The 19,044-nt window shown below is 45.9% G+C and overlaps 1 protein-coding gene across 1 annotated transcript; it reads left to right on the top strand.

The window, feature by feature from the left end:
• Window positions 1–241: 241 nt before the first annotated feature.
• Window positions 242–15,807, top strand: STYK1 (serine/threonine/tyrosine kinase 1). Its single transcript, XM_073329281.2, has 9 exons — window positions 242–311; window positions 5,817–5,954; window positions 7,040–7,306; window positions 7,909–8,090; window positions 8,685–8,768; window positions 10,187–10,395; window positions 10,692–10,732; window positions 11,981–12,077; window positions 14,449–15,807. Exons 1-9 carry the CDS (start codon window positions 245–247, stop codon window positions 14,651–14,653), a joined length of 1,290 nt encoding a protein of 429 aa, XP_073185382.1. The 5' UTR covers window positions 242–244; the 3' UTR covers window positions 14,654–15,807.
• Window positions 15,808–19,044: the final 3,237 nt, after the last annotated feature.

A 19,044-nucleotide genomic window follows, 5' to 3' on the forward strand; every position in this document is an offset into this window, starting at 1 on the left:
TTGATTCTGACTATGCCATATTAGACCATTAACACCTAAGTGCCTATAGTTCCCCAAGTCTCTGATTCACTTCCTCCCACTAATCTGAGGCTGGATTAGAACCGGTGACAAAGAGGGTGAAGAGCATAGCTTCTCACCCACTTTCCCAGCAACCATCTTGTCCTGCCACTGTATTTATAGTAATGCTTCATATCTGTGCAGTGGAAATTCCAGAGATGAAGGACATGCTCACACCCAGCTGATCATGGCAGGGAACGTAAGGAGACTCAGACGCATGCTACTGGAATGCAACAACAGTGACAAGTTATGTGGTAAGATTCCAGGCAACTATCTCCTTGCCTTTTACTTTTGTGTGTCCAGGTCTCATAAGCTGAGCAGCAGGACCTGCTCAGTCAACTGTGAGCCACCCTCACCTCCAGAGAGTGATTTGATTGGGCGTCCCCTGCAGTAAATCCCAATGCATGACCTCTTCTTCACACCTGCCCCCATCTGTTTTGCCTTTTCAGCTGAGTGTATTGGCTTTTTCACTCAGGGTGGAGAACAAAGAATATGTTTCCAGCACTGGTGTATATGGCTGGGTGGAAAGGATAGGGGAATGATGGATGAAGATTTCCTGTTAAACAGGAGAAGCGATGTAACACCAAAGTTACAGACGGAGGTATACTAATTCCACCTGGGGGGGGGGTCAAATTATTATCATCACAGAGCTCTGAGTCAGCCCAAATCAGTGTTGCACTCACACCAGTAGCACTAGAGCAGGGGTGGCCAACCTGTGGCTCCGGAGCCACATGTGGCTCTTCAGAAGTTAACATGCGGCTCCTTGGATAGGCACCACCTCCGGGGCTGGAGCTACAGGCGCCAACTTTCCAGTGGGCCAGGGGTGCTCATTGCTCAACCCCTGGCTCTGCCACAGGCCCTGCCCCCACTCCACCCCTTCCCGCCCCCTCCCCTGAGCCTGCCTTGACCTTGCTCCTCCCCCATCCCCAAGAGCCTCCTGCACACCACGAAACAGCTGATCGGGAGGTGCGGGGAAAGAGGGGGAGGCGCTGATTGGCGGGGCTGCCGATGGGTGGGAGGTGCTGGGAGTGGGGGATGGGGGAGCTGATGGGGGGCTGCTGACATATTACTGTGGCTCTTTGGCAATGTATATTGTTAAATTCTGGCTCCTTTTCAGACTCAGGTTGGCCACCCCTGCACTAGAGTATAAGAAATAAACAACACAAAAGCATTCTCACTGGGATGCCCTGCATCTGCAGGCTTGGCAGCCTTAACTGTTCTGGCAGATCACCAAGGGAAACCCAGATGCTGCAAGAAATGCTGTTTGTGACTCATTAGGAGAATCTCTTCTTTCTGAATCACTACTGAAATCAATGCCCCTGCAGGAGGTTAGGGGAAATCATATTTTGGTTGAGGTATATAGATGAGGTCTTGACCACATATGGTCTTTAAAGATCGCATGGTATTTTTCAAGGGACCGATAGTGGTAGGTGCCAAGCCCCACCAGCCCCTATTAATTTCATGGGCAGTTGAAGGTACTTATCACTTTATATGAGAATCATAGAATCATAGAATATCAGGGTTGGAAGGGACCTCAGGAGGTCATCTAGTCCAACCCCCTGCTCAAAGCAGGACCAATCCCCAACTAAATCATCCCAGCCATGGCTTTGTCAAGCCTGACCTTAAAAACTTCTAAGGAAGGAGATTCTACCACCTCCCTAGGTAATGCATTCCAGTGTTTCACCACCCTCCTAGTGAAATTTTTTTTCCTGATATCCAACCTAAACCTCCCCCACTGCAACTTGAGACCATTACTCCTCGTTCTGTCATCTGCTACCACTGAGAACAGTCTAGATCCATCCTCTTTGGAACCCCCTTTCAGGTAGTTGAAAGCAGCTATCAAATCCCCCCTCATTCTTCTCTTCTGCAGACTAAACAATCCCAGTTCCCTCAGCCTCTCCTCATAAGTCATGTGTTCTAGTCCCCTAACCATTTTTGTTGCCCTCTGCTGGACTCTTTCCAATTTTTCCACATCCTTCTTGTAGTGTGTGGACCAAAACTGGACACATGAGGCTCCAGATGAGGCCTCACCAATGTCGAATAGAGGGGAACGATCACGTCCTTCAATCTGCTGGCAATGCCCCTACTTATACATCCCAAAATGCCATTGGCCTTCTTGGCAACAAGGGCACACTGTTGACTCATATCCAGCTTCTCGTCCACTGTAACCCCTAGGTCCTTTTCTGCAGAACTGCTGCCAAGCCTCTTGGTCCCTAGTCTGTAGTGGTGCATGGGGTTCTTCCGTCCTAAGTGCAGGACTTTGCACTTGTCCTTGTTGAACCTCATCAGATTTCTTTTGGCCCAATCCTCCAATTTGTCTAGGTCCCTCTGTATCCTATCCCTGCCCTCCAGTGTATCTACCTCTCCTTCCAGTTTAGTGTCATCTGCAAACTTGCTGAGGGTGCAATCCACACCATCCTCCAGATCATTTATGAAGATATTGAACAAAACCAGTCCGAGGACCGACCCTTGGGGCACTCCACTTGATACCGGCTGCCAACTAGACATGGAGCCATTGATCACTATCCGTTGAGCCCGACAATCTCTCCAACTTTCTATCCACCTTATAATCCATTCATCCAGCCCATAGTTCTTTAACTTGCTGGCAAGAATACTGTGGGAGACCATGTCAAAAGCTTTGCTAAAGTTAAGGAACAACACGTCCACCGCTTTCCCCTCATCCGCAGAGCCAGTTATCTTGGCATAGAAGGCAATTAGATTAGTCAGGCATGACTTGCCCTTGGTGAATCCATGCTGACTGTTCCTGATCACTTTCCTCTCCTCTAAGTGCTTCAGAATTGATTCCTTGAGGACCTGCTCCATGATTTTTCCAGGGACTGAGGTGAGGCTGACTGGCCTGTAATTCCCAGGATCCTCCTTCTTTCCTTTTTTAAAGATTGGCACTACATTAGCCTTTTTCCAGTCATCCGGGACTTCCCCTGATCGCCATGAGGTTTCAAAGAGAATGGCCAATGGCTCTGCAATCAAATCCGCTAACTCCTTTAGCACTCTCGTATGCAGCGCATCTGGCCCCATGGACTCGTGCTCGTCCAGCTTTTCTAAATAGTCCCGAACCACCTCTTTCTCCACAGAGGGCTGGCCACTTCCTCCCCATGCTGTGCTGCCCAGTGCAGTAGTCTGGGAGCTGACCTTGTTGGTGAAGACAGAGGCAAAAAAAGCATTGAGTACATTAGCTTTTTCCATATCCTCTGTCACTAGGTTGCCTCCCTCATTCAGTAAGGGGCCCACACTTTCCTTGACTTTCTTCTTGTTGCTAACATACCTGCAGAAACCCTTCTTGTTCCTCTTAACATCTCTTGCTAGTTACACCTCCAGGTGTGATTTGGCCTCACTGATTTCACTCCTGCATGCCTGAGCAATATTTTTATACTCTTTCCTGGTCATTTGTCCAATCTTCCACTTCTTGTAAGCTGCTTTTTTGTGTTTAAGATCAGCAAGGATTTCACTGTTAAGCCAAGCTGGTCGCCTGCCATATTTACTATTCTTTCTACACAGCAGGATGGTTTGTCCCTGTAACCTCAATAAAGATTCTTTAAAATACAGCCAACTCTCCTGGACTCCTTTCCCCCTCATGTTAAAGTCTGGTTTTCTGAAGTCCAGGGTCCGTATTCTGCTGCTCTCCTTTCTTCCCTGTGTCAGGATCCTGAACTCGACCATCTCATGGTCACTGCCTCGCAGGTTCCCATCCACTTTTGCTTCCCCTACTAATTCTTCCCGGTTTGTGAGCAGTAGGTTAAGACGAGCTCTGCCCCTAGTCGGTTCCTCCAGCACTTGCACCGGGAAATTGTCCCCTACACTTTCCAAAAACTTCTTGGATTATCTGTGCACCGCTGTATTGCTCTCCCAGCAGATATCAGGGTGATTGAAGTCTCCCATGATAACCAGGGCCTGCGATCTAGTAACTTCCATGAGTTGCCAGAAGAAAGCCTCGTCCACCTCATCCCCCTGGTCCTGTGGTCTATAGCAGACTCCCACCACAACATCACCCTTGTTGCTCACACTTCTAAACTTAATCCAGAAACTCTCAGGTTTTTCTGCAATTTCATGCTTGAGCTCTGCGCAGTCATACTGCTCCCTTACATATAATGCAACTCCCCCACCTTTTCTGCCCTGCCTGTCCTTCCTGAACTGTTTATATCCATCCATGACAGTACTCCAGTCATGTGAGTTATCCCACCAAGTCTCTGTTATTCCAATCACATCATAATTCCTTGACTGTGCCAGGACTTCCAGTTCTCCCTGCTTGTTTCCCAGGCTTCTTGCATTTGTGTATAGGCACTTGAGATAACTCGCTGATCGTCCCTCTTTCTCAGTATGAGGCAGGAGCCCTGCCCTCTCGCGTGCTCCTGCTCATGCTTCCTCCCGGTATCCCACTTCCCCACTTACCTCAGGGCTTTGGTCTCCTTCCCCTGGTGAACCTAGTTTAAAGCACTCCTCACTAGGTTAGCCAGCCTGCTTGTGAAGATGCTCTTTCCTCTCTTCGTTAGGTGGAGCCCGTCTCTGCCTAGCACTCCTCCTTCTTTGAACACCATCCTATGGTCAAAGAATCCAAAGCCTTCTCTCTGACACCACATGCATAGCCATTCATTGACTTCCACAATTCGACGGTCTCTGGGTATCCCAGAGTATTGTAACCCAAGAGAGTAAGGATGTTAACCCCAGCATTCTGGCCAAATTCCAAACCAGTTAATTTACTCTTCCGCTCTAATATTCCAGCCCCCCCCCGACCGTGTTTTAATGGGAGAAGTTATTCACCTCAATTACACTGTTCTACAGCATTGTTGACATAGAATGGCTGCCCAGGCTCCACCCCAGAGCTAGCTGCATTTCATTGGTGAGTGATCCCTAAATGCACTGGCTAACACTTTCATATACAAGTATGTGGCGGAGCAGTGGGTGTCATGCATTCACCCTTTTGAGGAAGAAGATAATAAACTCTTCTGGGTTCGTCCACACATCTGCAAAACTTCCTGTGCCTGGAGGAGGAAGCTTAAGAAGGGAACACCAGTCCAAGGGTTGGTAACTGGGGAAGATTATTGTGCCTCAGAGACAGCTGATTACAGGAATAGATTAGTGAAGGGGGAGGCAGTCATTGATCCTGGGATTGCCTGGACCAGGTACAGAGTGGATGTTTCCCAAAAAGCTGGAGGAGGCCGGGGTCTAGGGAAGGACTCTACCCCGATCATGACAATAAAATGCCTATAGATTAAGCTGGGACCAAGATTTACCCATGATACTGAATGCCTTATATCTCCCTTTTCTTTATTTTGGTCTTCCCTGCCCCCGGAGAGGGGGAAAAGTGTGTGTGTGTGTGTGTGTGTGTTGTTATTTTTTGAGAGAGACTCTTGTCTACCCCAAGCAGGGGTAGGAATCTGTGAGTGTCAGAGGAAGGAAGCAACCCAAACCGTGGTCTGTGGGGGACGCCAGGAGATCCCATCCACCACAAGGCACCTAAAGAAGTGGCCTGATATTCAGAGGTGAAGAATTCCCATTGACTTCAGTGGGAGTCTTAATAGTCAGCCCCTCTGGAAATCAGGCTAGCAGTTGATGAGGTGCTTAGATACTACTGCAATGAGCACAGCATGGATAGATAGCTCCTTCATGTTGAAAATTACTAGAATGGACTATTATTATGGTGTTGTACAGGCTTTGTTCAGTGTGGGAGTGTTGTACACACAGTTATTTCACTGAGCAATAACGGTTACTCTTTGTTTCCCGTTTTCTCTTCCCATTGACAGTTGTGCGTGAGTACCAGACTGAAGTGATCATCATCCCTGTCTTCCTAGTGGGTGTCTTTGTCATCCTGTTAAGTGTGATCCTTTGGCTCCGCTATCGAAGCTGGAGGTCGAAGCAACAGCAACTGCCCAGACGCCAAGGTAACAAAGAGGGGAGAGCTGGGTTCAATGGAAAGTCTCTCATTCCCACCCCCAGGGCTGTCAGAGACAAGGAGAACTGAAGAGCCTGAGCTTGGAACTCAATGGCCTTGTCTACATTAGGAAAATTGGGACCTCTAGTTCACCACTAGTACAGCTCCACCAATGGTAGCCATGGTGGAGGTTGTAGCATAGAGGAGACTCAGGTCCATAGAGCATTGTGTCATCTCACCCTGCTGGGGGTACAGTTAGATGACGTAGTGGTAAAATCACTTGAAACCTGTCATGCAGGGGACATGGTTTCAAGCTTTAGCCTCAATTCCTTCAGGGCCAGTGTAGGCTGACCACAGTGCCATCTGGACGTTAATACTCTGCACTGCAGTAGATCCAGATTCAGTTTCCAGTCATGGTGTCCTATGGCTAGGAACACTATGAGGCTAAATTGGTTGGCATATTCTGTGTGGGTATCACAAATTTGATTCCCGGTTATAGTGGCCAATTCCCAGGAGTCCACTCAGTTGTAGCTGGCAACGCTACAGAATTGGGGTTTGCAAAGTGGCTAAAGCAAGAAACCCAGATCTGAGCTTGTTTTATATCCATGCACAAAGAGCAGAACAAGTACTTACAGTCTAAAGTGAATTGGTATTTTTAATTGGTATATATTAAGGGAATTAAGAAAGAACGAAAGTAAAGTCTCTAAGGACACTGTATGTCTCTTCTCTGTAACAATCTACAGCAATTCTGAGAACAAAATGGCTGCTGTATCTACACACTGTCAGAGTTCTTAGACATGTAAAGATGCAGTATCCAGAAAATAAGGGTTTAGAAGTTACATACACCATAGATTTCAGGTCTCAGTTTCTCCTGCCTCTCAGCCAAGTTGGGTGGGAGTCCTGGGGAAGCAGAGTCCTCTGTCTACTTGTGGGCTGGCCTAGCTGAGACCAAATAACACTTCCCCAGCCATGATTCTGAAAATCAAAATAGAGCATGAGCCTAAGGGAACAGTTCATAGCCAGTGGCAAAATGTAAAGGAGGAAAATTCATCCCCCAAACACTTATATATCATTTGGCTTTTATTTTTGCAACAGCTGTTGCCCCATTGCCAGCAGAGGACAAGAACCAGAAGGAACACAGTGAGTCAGAGAACACCTACATCCAGCTGAGTGAGACAACTGTGGAGAGTCTACTGAGATCTGCAGCCTTGACTCTGAAGGAGCTGGAAATACCACGAGACAGACTCATACCAGGGTCCTCGAAGCTGATACACAATGGCAGTTTTGGGGGAATCTACAGAGCAGAATTGGAGACTGGGAACCCTGGGAAAACTAAGACAGTCATCCTGAAAGCCTTACAGGGTAACAGAGGTGGCAGGAGTGCTCCATTTTTATACACTTCTCTGTTTCCCACTTGTGTGAATCCACTAGAAATTCCCCATTCTCTAGCTCTGAGTCCGTTTTCTTTCTTAGCAGTTGCACAAGGGGCTTCCCCTTTCTCTGCTGTGAGCTACTGCTCCCTGCTTTCCTGTGTGCATCCCCCCAGTGATTCCTCTCTGTCTGTGTACCCTCTCAATCTCTCTCTATGGCCTTGACTTCACTACAGAATTTGATCATATTTGAATATACCTGTAAAGGTGTGAGATGACAAGATGCTGACCATGAATTTGCATTCACTGTAGGCAAGCACAAGTAGTGTTAATCATTATGTCAGCTAGTCATGGTTAAACTTTGGTCTTAGCAGGGTTTAGTCACAAGCAGTATATATGCATGTTAAAGGAGGTTGTATTGCATGGTCTAATAATGCTTAGTCCTGCCATGAATGCAGGGGACTGGACTAGATGACCTCTTGAGGTCCCATCCAGTCCTATCATTCTTTGATTCTGTGTTGAGAATATTGAATATGATCTTTTCTCTTCTTTGCCTCCCTGTGGTGATGCTGTCTTTTTCTCTGGTACTTTCAGACACTGCTGGACCCAGTGAGGTGAAGGATTTCCTGGGAAGGATTAAGTTCCATCAGTCCCTTGGTCATCATGATAACATGGTTGAACTGATAGGATGTTGTGTAGTCCAGCTGCCCCTTTATATGATCCTGGAGGATGTGTCCCATGGGGACCTCCTGAATTTCTTGTGGACCTGCCGCAGGGTGAGTCTGAGGAAGTGAATGCCAGACCAATTATCATGTCTATCCTTCACCTCTGTCCATGTCTCTTACATACATCTATTTAAGAAGATATCTTTATCATGTGTGGTTCTTTTAATCCATCCATCCTTAGGCTTCTCTAACCATCCATCCATTCACAATACAACTCTTGCTTTTTTATGTATGTATATTTCTACCTAGTCATTCACCTCCTGTCACACTTCCCCTTTCTTGCTGCTTACCCACAAGCTATCCCCACTATATCACTCACCTGCCCCACCAACCATCCATTCCTCCAACGTACCACCTACCCTTCAATTGTCTAACCGTTCACCTTTTTACCTCTTCCATGTTTGTGTTTGATGCAGTACCTGAGCATTATAAATGCTTATAAAGAATAACTATCTCAAGCAGGGCCAATAATGCCAATTTGCTATGGGGCACGTAAGGAGAATGATGCCTGTGGGAGGATGCAAGGGTTAGATGGATATGGTGCCATTTGCTGAAACCAGAATCTCATCAGAAAGAAGCAGAATTCCCCCTCTTTTTCTCTACTGTGGCATTTGTTTGATGTGCTTTCTGCTTCTCTTTCTCTAGGATGTAATGACCATGGATGGTATCCCATATGACTTCACGGAGAGGCAGGTATATAAAGTTGGGCAGCAGGTTGCAGCTGCCTTGGTAAGTCTACATCTTGATTCATTTACCATGATAGGAGAGACAAAAAAAGAGACAGAAACCCACTCTAACGTCAGAGTCCAACCTGGGGGAACTCTATTCTTTCAAATTTAGAATCCACTAAAAATTATGTGTGCTAGATTTAAATAGGAAGCACAAATGGTTTTAGTTCCTCCTAGATTTGATAAGACACTGTTACTGCCTGTTTCTATTAATCCTTGAAACAGGCCAGGAATTACTTTCATTCAAGAATCTGTATTGTTTACCTGCTGTAGTAGCACAAACTGACATTTAAGTAGAAAAACTGTAGTTTAAAAATGGAAGTTCCCAAGAAACAGAAGAGATAAAAATGGAGGAAGGATGGTAGTATGATTAAGGCACTGGACAAAAACTCAAAACATCAATGTTCAATGGCCAGCTTTGTCACAAATTTAGGCAAGTCACTTAAGCTCTGTGTGTCTCAGTCACCTGTGTGTAAAATGGGGATAATAATGCATTTCTATTTAGACTGTAAGCTCTTTGGGGCAGGGGTTTCTCTTACTATGTGTTTGTACAGTGCCTTGCACAATGGGGCCTGATCTTAGTTGCGGCCTTTAGGCACTACTGGAATACAAATATTTAACCCAGCTAGAAAAAGATTTGCGAATCTCACAAATACAATAATAATGCTGAACAGAATATTATTAGAGAAACCCAAAATGCCCTTCTGTTTCATGAATGAAAATGTTATAGCAAAGAAAGGGGGAAGCACACACAAGAGTAACAGGGAAAAGATAGGAGGCAATGGGTTTCCCCACTGTTGGATTTTCCATTTCAGCAGGACTGGATTCCCCCACTGGATGGATTCACCCTCCCCCTTCTTACTAGTTAGAACAGATGTTCCCTCTCAGTGGAAGAGGAAGGTCTCTCAATTAGTGATTTTCACTCTTTTAGGAATAGAATGTCCTCCTTGGCAGATTTTCCCATCCAGTAGAAGTGGGTATCACCTGACTGGTGGATTTTCCCTTCAGTAGGAGCAAGGACCTTTATTGGTGGATTTTCCCACCCCCACCTCCCCTTGGTGGATTAGGTGTGGACCCTGCTGATGGATATTCACTATAGGTGGCTGCTTTCAGTGGTGGTAGCTGAAGTGAGTTTCCTTAGGAATTTTGCATGAAAGGCCAAAGGGCTGAGGAAGCATGATAGATCTTTGTGTGGTATTGGAACTTCTTGGCCTAACCAATGAGAATATTCCTCTGATAAAAGCTCCTCATGATATTATGTAGGTGTGCCAGGTACACTCACCACATGGCTGGCTGCCAGGGACCCAGGTCACTGTGGTGCATGCATCATTGGTGGGGGCAAAGGGCATAAATTAATTGATTTTTTCAGTCAGTTAAAGAGAAAAACAACTAACTTTTCCCCTTTTTCCAACTTGCTAGGAATTTCTCCAGCAGAAGAAACTTTTCCATGGGGATGTGGCAGCCAGAAATGTCCTGATTCAGTCTGACTTCACTGCCAAACTCTGTGGGCTGGGTCTGGCGTGTGAAACCCACACCTATGGCACCAGCTGTGTCAGACAGATTGTGCCACTCAAGTGGCAGGCACCAGAGCGGCTATTAATGAAACCTCCCAGCATCAAGGCAGACATGTATGGTTTGTTCTGGGGTGAAACTATATCTAGCTTTCAAACCTTATCTATCACTTTCAATTCCTCACACAACACTGTGTTCTGATCCACAGATCAAAACTCCACTGTAGGGCTCACCCTTGCTTCCAGCATGGAGCTCCACCTGGTGGCTTGCCCCTTCCTCCCTCTGCTCACCTCCCCAGCTCACCCTCATTGTTATCATATGTTTAAATTATTATCTTGCTTTTTTCAGTTGCTTTCAGGCTAGAGATTGGAATAAGACCTGCCAGTGAAACTGACACTGTGTTTTCTTACAGATGGTCCTTTGGAATCTTACTGTATGAGATGATCACATTAGGTAAGAAGAAAAAATAAAATCCTAGGGAAAGGCTGGAGTGTCAAGGGACAGCTCAGGCTAACAGTCTCAAACCTGAATGTGTACAGTTAGGTGTTTAAATAAACAGTTTGATTTTTTTCAAAGGTGTATATCATCCACTACTCCTTTTGGATTTCCTGTCAATGGGATTTACCTTAGTAAATCAGGATGCCCTTTTAGGAGCATAAATATGGATTTTGGTGCCTAACCTTAGGCACCCAAGGTTGAAAATTTTGACTTATGGGCCTGAATTACATTGGCAGTATGGCTACAGAAAAAAAGATAGGCTACATTCTACTGCTGCTGCATGCAACATCAGAATCAAGAGTGTGTGGGAAATGGCCATGGTGTCTTTTATGTCATGTGGTCACTTCTGTTTGCTAGGAACTGGACTGAGACCTCTACAACTCATTTCACAGAGACAACAGAACAGCCTTCAGATGAGAATATCTTTCTACGTTTACTCACCTAGTGTCAGATAACTTAAAAAAGAAAGGCTCTGCCTCCTATTCCACAATCTTCCTGAGCCATCTAGTCCTCCTAGTTATTCTGGAAACATTGCCCTAGAAATGAAAGGTTCCATATCCCATTCTTTAAACTCTGTGCTATCTCATCACTCCAGATTCCATTTCTGATATTAAGCACATTTTTAGAGGGGCTTCTCCAGCAGTTATCTTCGTATTCCCCAAATAAGGATGCAACTTATGCTGTATCTAAAAATGTGCCTCTCTTCTTCTGGCCTTACAAACATGGGAAGAAGAGAGAGATAGGAAAGACCAAAAAAGAATAAAAAATTTGTGATTAAAAGACTGCAGTTCCTGTATGTTGCCACAGTGTGTCACCCTTATTCCTCACCTTACTTTATGCTGCACATTTCCACACTGTGGTTTAGGGCTGTCACTTCTGAGCTGCAAAAAACTGGGACATCCGAACCATTTAATCTGGGACAGCGACGTTAAAGGAATCATCCTGGAAAAACCTGGACAATTGGCCACCCTAACCTAGTTACAGATGCTACTTTTGCTCTGTGCAATTACCCTGTCCAGCCACCAGGTGTTAACCTTTCATGATTCATCACTCAGCATTTCTTTGAGGGGAAAGGAAAGTTGGCATCACACCTTCACTGGTTTATTTGTGGTAGGAAAGAGGATAGGCCTCATGTAGGAGCTGGAACTTGGAAATCATTTTCTCTGATAATTTTAACTTTTGTTGTTCATTTTTCTCTTCCAGGGGCTCCACCGTTTCCTGAGGTGCCACCTTCTCATATCCTACAACACCTTCAGAGAAGGAAGGTCATGAAGAGGCCCTCCACCTGCCAGCCAGCTATGTAAGAGGCTTCCTCTTCTTCTAACCTGATCTGAGTGGTGGGGCTTATACTCTGCTCCCAGCTCAGAGCTGCATGGAGAAGCTCTTACAGCCACGGTTTGCAAATTTTTCCAGTCGCATCCCTCTTACCATTCATTGAATTTGTCTCCCCACCCCACCATTACTTGTAATCTGAAGTAATCCCCTACTTTTGTGCTGTTGCTGGTTATGGTGCTCTCTTTAGAGCTGGGCGCTGGAGAACGGCATCTGCTGGCCAGGGCATTCATTTTGTTTGTGGCATGGGAGGACTATTTTATTAATTCCACACCCATCTTGCAATACCCACTCCGTTCCCTGCTCCTGCTATTATGGCGGCAGGTCCAGCGGGACCCATGGGATACAAGTTTCTTTATGCTCCTCTCAGGGAACCTCCTGCACCCCCCTCCCCAGAGGGGTAATCCCCCAGTTTGCACACCACTGTCTTACAGTATTTACACCTACCCTCAAAGATCACACACTGTCCTTGCTACTACTTGCTAAGGGTTTTCTTCTTTTTTTCAGTCTCAGTCTATATCTGAGCACTTCACTACCAGAAAGATGTTGACAGACTAGTGAGGAATTCTGAGAATGATTAAGGGAGTGGAGGAAAGATTTGAATAGAGAGGTTAGGAACTATTAGGAAAGGGATATATAAGACAGAAAATATCATAATTCCACTATATAAATCCTTGGTATGACCACACCTTGAATTTTGTGTGCAGTTCTGATCGCCTCTTCTCAGAAAAGATATATTAGAACTGGAAAAAATACAAAGAAAGGCAACAGAAATGCTTCGGGGTATAGAACAGCTTCCATATTAGAAGAGATTAAAAAGACTGGTACTGTTCATCTTGGAAAAGAGTTGACTAAGGGGGGGATATAATGGAGGTCTATAAAATCATGACTGGTGGGGAGAAAGTGAATAAGGAAGTGATATTTACCCCTTCACATAACACAAAAACCAGGGGTCACCCAATGAAAATAGGCAGCATGTTTAAAACAAACATAGTGAACTACTTCTTTACACAATGCACAGTCAAACTATGGAACTCATTGCCAGGGGATATCATGAAAGCCAAAAATATGGTTGGGTTAAAAAAAATAATTAGGTAAGTTCATGGAGGATAGGTCCATCAATGGCTATTAGCCAAGATGGTCAGAGATGCAACTCCTAAAACTCTGACTGCTAGAAGCTGGGACTGAGCGACAGGAGGTGGATCACTTGACAGTTGCCTTGTTCTGTTCACTCCTTTTGAAGCACCTGGCATTGGCCACTGTCAGAAGACAGAATACTGAGCTAGAAGGACCATTGGCCTGATCCAGTTTTGCCATTCTTATGTTCTTATATCTGAGGGGGATAGAATGGACTAGAATATTTGTAGGATGTAAATAATAAGGGAGCTAAGTTATTTACTCTGGTACTGGTAAAAGAGAGTATTGCAAGTGCTAAACTGAATGAAAGTGAGTAAAGGGAAAGTTGAGGTTGGATATTGAGGAACATTAAATAACAGTGAGGGACTATGGAACAGATTTTTAAAAAAAGATTTGTAGGTGCCTAACTCCCATAGATTCCAGTGGGAGTTAGGTGCCTAAATACCTTTAAAAATCACATGCTATGAGACTATAGGAAGGAAGGAAACAGAGGAGGCCAGTCACTTGGAACACTTAAAACTAGGACTCAAAAAAAGCCTGGAGAATAGACTAGGCAGCAATCATTTATTGGCTAAGGAGATATGGGAGGATGGACATGATGTGCTCTAACAGATCTCTTTAATCTCCTTGGGATGCTACTGTATGAAACTTTGACTGCCCAAAGGTCTCCTTCCTTCTCTTGAAGTTTATTCTTGTCACTTTGATCCCCCATCTGTCCTGCTGTGCTGTTGTTCCATCTGGGTCTACCCCAATTTGAACCTGGTTTTCTTGACTCTCAGAAATTAGAGGAAATGTCAAAGCAGTGATCAGGTCTTCCAAATGGTACAGGAGTCTCCTTGATAATAACTTGAATTCTCCCCTAAATGAATGAATAATCTTAGTGGGACAGTACCTCCTGTGCTGACATCAGTCCTGGACAAAAGAGCCCCTGGATATTCAACAAGGAGTCCTGGTAGCTCTCTCAATAATCAAGGAAGTGGTATGACTTAATGAACATTACCCCTCCTCCCCCATTCCATTCTCATAGGTGAATTCTAATACTAGCAAGTGTGCGATTTCAAAGGTCCCTTATGCTAGCTGTGTATGTAGATGAGATCAAGGTGTGGTCTCCAGAGTTTTCACTGAGGGGTGGGGATTCCTTTGTAGCATAAATTTGTCCTTGTGCCTCATTCCTGGCTTCGCACCACTCCTCTGTCTTACAGGTATGGTATCATGAAGTCCTGCTGGCGGTGGAGTGCTACAGACCGGCCGCCACCCAGAGAGCTGATCAAGCGCCTGCAAACAGCAGCCAAGAGCAGCAATGACCAAGTGGTGCTCCAGGTGCCTGAGCTGGTGGTTCCTGAACTATATGCTGATGTGGCTGGCGTTGATTTGAGGAGTCTCGACAGGGACTACACTGTGCTCTGAAGCATGCCTCTGTGTACTGGGAAGGAGTGGATCTCTGACTTTGCCCCTCTTTGGGGAAACAAGGGGCTGACCCCTCTGGAAATCAGAATGGAGTGTGTGTTGGGAAAGTTCCTCTAATTTTTTTTAATGCAGAATGTAGTTAGGAGGGTGGGAAATTCTGAAATAAACACTAGGATCCAGAAGGGACTCCCAACTCGGAATTGAGAAATATATCCTGCACCACTCAAACGCCTCTCTACATCATGATTGGCTGCACTGAAGGGGACCAACCAAACAGAAACAATCATTCTGAGTGGCCTCAAGGTGGTGCTCAGTTATGAAGTTGTACAGCTTTGAGTGAATGAAATCTGTGACAAGGAAGCATTCCAGTACCACCACAGGGAGAAGGGTGGGGGTGGTTAAAAGTCTTGTCACCCATGACACCCCCACTTTTGCTGCTTTTTCCAGTCATACATGTGAAGAGAAGGCTCCGACCTGCAGCAATAGCAACTATGTGGATGGGACTGAAAGTTGTTTTGTCGTGCGTTGAGCAGGAGGTTGGACTAGATGACGTCCTGAGGTCCCTTCCAAACCTGATATTCTATGATTCTATGAAAGCTGTCTACAAGGATTTACAAGAGGTGGACACCATAGCTGGCAAGGGATTGCTTTGGTTCCAAAGCATGTAAGTGGGAGGAAACTGGATGAAAATGAATGAAGGGAAATTACAGGTGGATATCAAGAACCATTTCCTAACCGTGAGGATTTTTGGAAGTCATCCTACCTGCTCCCCCCACTCCCATTCCCCTCCAAGGAAGTGCTGGAAGTGCCATTGCTTGAACCTTTTAAAAGAGAATATGCTATAGGACACAATCTTGAACTGGCCCTAGAGATAAGAAAGTGGATGGATTAGGTGTTACCAAATAAGTCTTTTCCATCTCTAACTCCTCTATTGACTGAGGGCCCAATCAGATGAAGGGTAACATTACTTGTAAACATTCCACCCCATGGATGGACCTCTCAGGTGCTTTATGCCATAACCAACTGCAGAATAGTGGACCCTGTGTATTCTGATAGAATGAAATACCCTGAATGTTAAGGGATGCAGCAGAAATAGCTATATTAATGTAGGTTTCAGAGTAACAGCCGTGTTAGTCTGTCTTTGCAAAAAGAAAAGGAGTACTTGTGGCACCTTAGAGACTAACCAATTTATTTGAGCATGAGCTTTCGTGAGCTACAGCTCACGAAAGCTCATGCTCAAATAAATTGGTTAGTCTCTAAGGTGCCACAAGTACTCCTTTTCTTTATATTAACGTACCACTTGATGCAGGAATGTGTCTTATTTTGTGGTGAGTGGCAGGGGTGGCTAGTTGTATGAGCCCGTGGTGCCCAGGCTCCAGCAAATTCAGGGCCTGGGGTCCCAGCTCCACCAATGTTCTGGGCCAGGTCTCTCCCTCAGCTCTGCCTGCCACCCCGGCCCTGCCTGTCGCCCCTGCGTGCCTCCCCCGGAGTGTCCCTGCCTGCCCTGGGCAGTGGGCGGCTTTCCCCTGCAGCTCCACTCTGCACTTCCTCACCAGCCGCTGCCAGCTACAAGGGAGCAGCACTGGGGGCAGGCTAAGGCGGCTGCTGCGCCTGCGGAGGGAGGAGGTGCATGGCAGCCCCCCCCCCCCCGGCAGGTGACTCCGAGTGGGGAGGGGCTTATCTTGGCTGGACCTCCTGAGCAATAGCCTCGGGGGGCTTGGGTGAGTGTCAGGCTGGGGGGAGGGGCCCCTCTCTCCCCCAGAGCTTGCTGCTGCCGGCACCAAGAGGGCTGGGGGAGTCCTCCTCTCTGGCCCCCTACCCCGGCCCCAGGGCAGCCTTCCTGCTGCACCCCAAACTCCTCATCCCTGGCTCAGCCCCACACCCTGGTCCCACACCCAACCCCCCTCCCACCCCCGCATCCTTCCTTCATCCCAACCCCCTGTCCCAGCCCAGAGCCCACACCCAGCACCCAAACTCCCTACCGGAGCCTGCACCCCTCCTCTACCCAAACTCTGTCCCAGAGCCTGCACCCCAAACCCCCTTCTGCACCCAAACTCCCTCCCAGAGCCTTGGGGAGGAGGGGGGGACTTGGACCCATTCTGGGCACTACCAAAAATTATACAAACCTGCCGTCCCTGGTGAGTGATGGCTGAGGCGTCAAAGGGTTGCTCAAGAGTAAAAGCTCCCATCCCACCATCTCAGAGAGAAATCTTCACTGAGATCACACTGTCAGGGAAGGCATCTGATGAGCCTTTGTTCTGCCCAAGTGATGCAGAGCAATTTATTTTCTTGTACATTTATTCTTTCAGTCTCTAGTTCCTGGGGTAATTGCTTTAGTTTTTTGAGATGTTATTTTAGCATTGTAAAATACATCTGGTTACTGTCATGACACAGCTAATATGAAAACAATATGGTGATTACATGGATAGGGTAAGAATAAAAGGTGATGGTAGAGTATTGTGAAAATTACATGGTGGTGATATCTAATCTGCTGTGTGAATAGCAGACATGGCTACTCTGTGACAAATGTGGCAATGCCTTATGTGCTGCGTGAATAAATTGATGACTACATCGCTATTTTGTCTTAATGTTGTGACAGCATAGGTACTCTGCGAATAACAATGAGCTGCTGGATTTGAAGTCAAGATTTAGTGGTGACAGAGGCTTTGGATATTATACTTTATATGGCACCCTTTGCTCAGGGCATGTACAAGTGCATGTCATTTTACTGTGAATTTCAGGCCTTGTCTATACTAGGGTTTTAGTCACCAGTATAGTTGCATTGGTGATCTATACTGGTTCAGTATGATTTACATTGGGGAAGCTTACTCCAGTTGAGGGGAAGCTGTCCCAGAGCAAACCTCACTGCACTGATGTCAGTTGTGTCTACACTAGTAATTTGCCACAGGGCAACTACACTAGTGACTAACATCCCAGTGGAGAGAAGGGCTAAGTCTATTTTTCACCATGCCACCCTCATCTCAGAAGTGTCTGCATGGAACAGGGATAAATGTATTAGAATAATCATATGGATTATTTTGCATGCTTTATAGTCTATTTTATAATTAGTGACATATAAATCTTATCTGAAAATATCTGGGGGCTTGTAAGATTTTTTTTTTAATAGGCATCCAAACTTTTACAAAGCTTGAGGCTGCTAGTCTTGAAGTCAGTGGCATTTTTTACTGTTAACTTCAAAAGAAGCAGACTCAGACCCTGAGCAAACAGACTTTTCACATGAGGTTTCCACAGTTTTCTGTTTTCAGTGGAGCTGGGTGTACCATAAAAACATCCTTTGCTGGGATTATGTTTCCTGTGGCATAGTAATCTGATGTGAGGCTTCTTCTGCCTTTCCTGATGAAGTTGTTCCAGTTTGGACAAATAATTAAAGAGTGAATGGAGCAGGTGAACTGGGCCCTGCAGCCATTCTCTTCCTGTCCCATTGATTATTTAATGACAGGTTTCAGAGTAACAGCCGTGTTAGTCTGTATTCACAAAAAGAAAAGGAGTACTTGTGGCACCTTAGAGACTAACCAATTTATTTGAGCATAAGCTTGTGAGCTCTAGCTCACGAAAGCTTATGCTCAAATAAATTGGATAGTCTCTAAGGTGCCACAAGTACTCCTTTTCTTATTGATTATTTAAGTATTTAGACACAGTAAAATAACTTTAAATACCAAGACAGTGACTCTAGTCCATGGGTTAGGACACTCAGCTGGGAGGGGGAGATCTAGGGTCCAGTCCCCCTGCTCCAGTCACTTTTTAGTTATTTATCCAGACTGGAACAACTTCAACAGGAGAGAGTGAGGAAGGTGACTATAAGAATAGCCTTTAACCCCATGATTAGAGCATGTTGTGCTGAGTAGTGGGAGAGCCTGGTGTTAATTCTTTCTCCCTACCAAGTGAGGGAGGGAAATTGAACCTGGTTCTCCCACATTCCAAACAAGTACTCTAACCCCTGGTTAGAGGTAGGCACCACCATCTTCTACTCCATTTGTTTTGCGTGGAGTTAGGCACCTGACTAACTCATTCTCACAAGAAGTAGCTTAGGTGCCTACGCTGACTGCCTCCAGAACAGGGGTTCCTATGCGTGAATCACTATCAGGGCTAAGCACCTCTGTGCAGTCTGGACTCAGGCTCCTATCTCCCTGAGTGGGGTGGGGCTTAAGACACATCCCTGCCTAGTGTCCTGGCTTCTCTGAATCCCATTCTGCTTGTCTCTCTCCATTCCTTGTATAAGGAGCCTAGACACCTAACTCAGTGTGCATGTATATCACAGTGTGTTCCTATGTCTTTTTAGGTGCCCAAAAGTGAGGTGTTTCAATGCTCAGCATCACAACATCTAAGGACCTTTTGTGAATCCAGGTCACAGTCCTTTGGTAGCTGGCTAG

This window comes from Lepidochelys kempii, chromosome 1 (assembly GCF_965140285.1).
Source record: "Lepidochelys kempii isolate rLepKem1 chromosome 1, rLepKem1.hap1, whole genome shotgun sequence".
In the NCBI taxonomy this organism is placed as follows: domain Eukaryota; kingdom Metazoa; phylum Chordata; order Testudines; family Cheloniidae; genus Lepidochelys; species Lepidochelys kempii.

Excerpts from the sequence above, each read along its gene's own strand:
- STYK1 (XM_073329281.2), top strand. The coding sequence starts at position 245 with ATGGCAGGGAACGTAAGGAGACTCAGACGCATGCTACTGGAATGCAAC. Across the intron at positions 5,955-7,039 it reads GCAACTGCCCAGACGCCAAG|CTGTTGCCCCATTGCCAGCA; the intron begins GTAACAAAGAGG and ends TTTTTGCAACAG. Across the intron at positions 8,769-10,186 it reads AGCAGGTTGCAGCTGCCTTG|GAATTTCTCCAGCAGAAGAA; the intron begins GTAAGTCTACAT and ends CCAACTTGCTAG.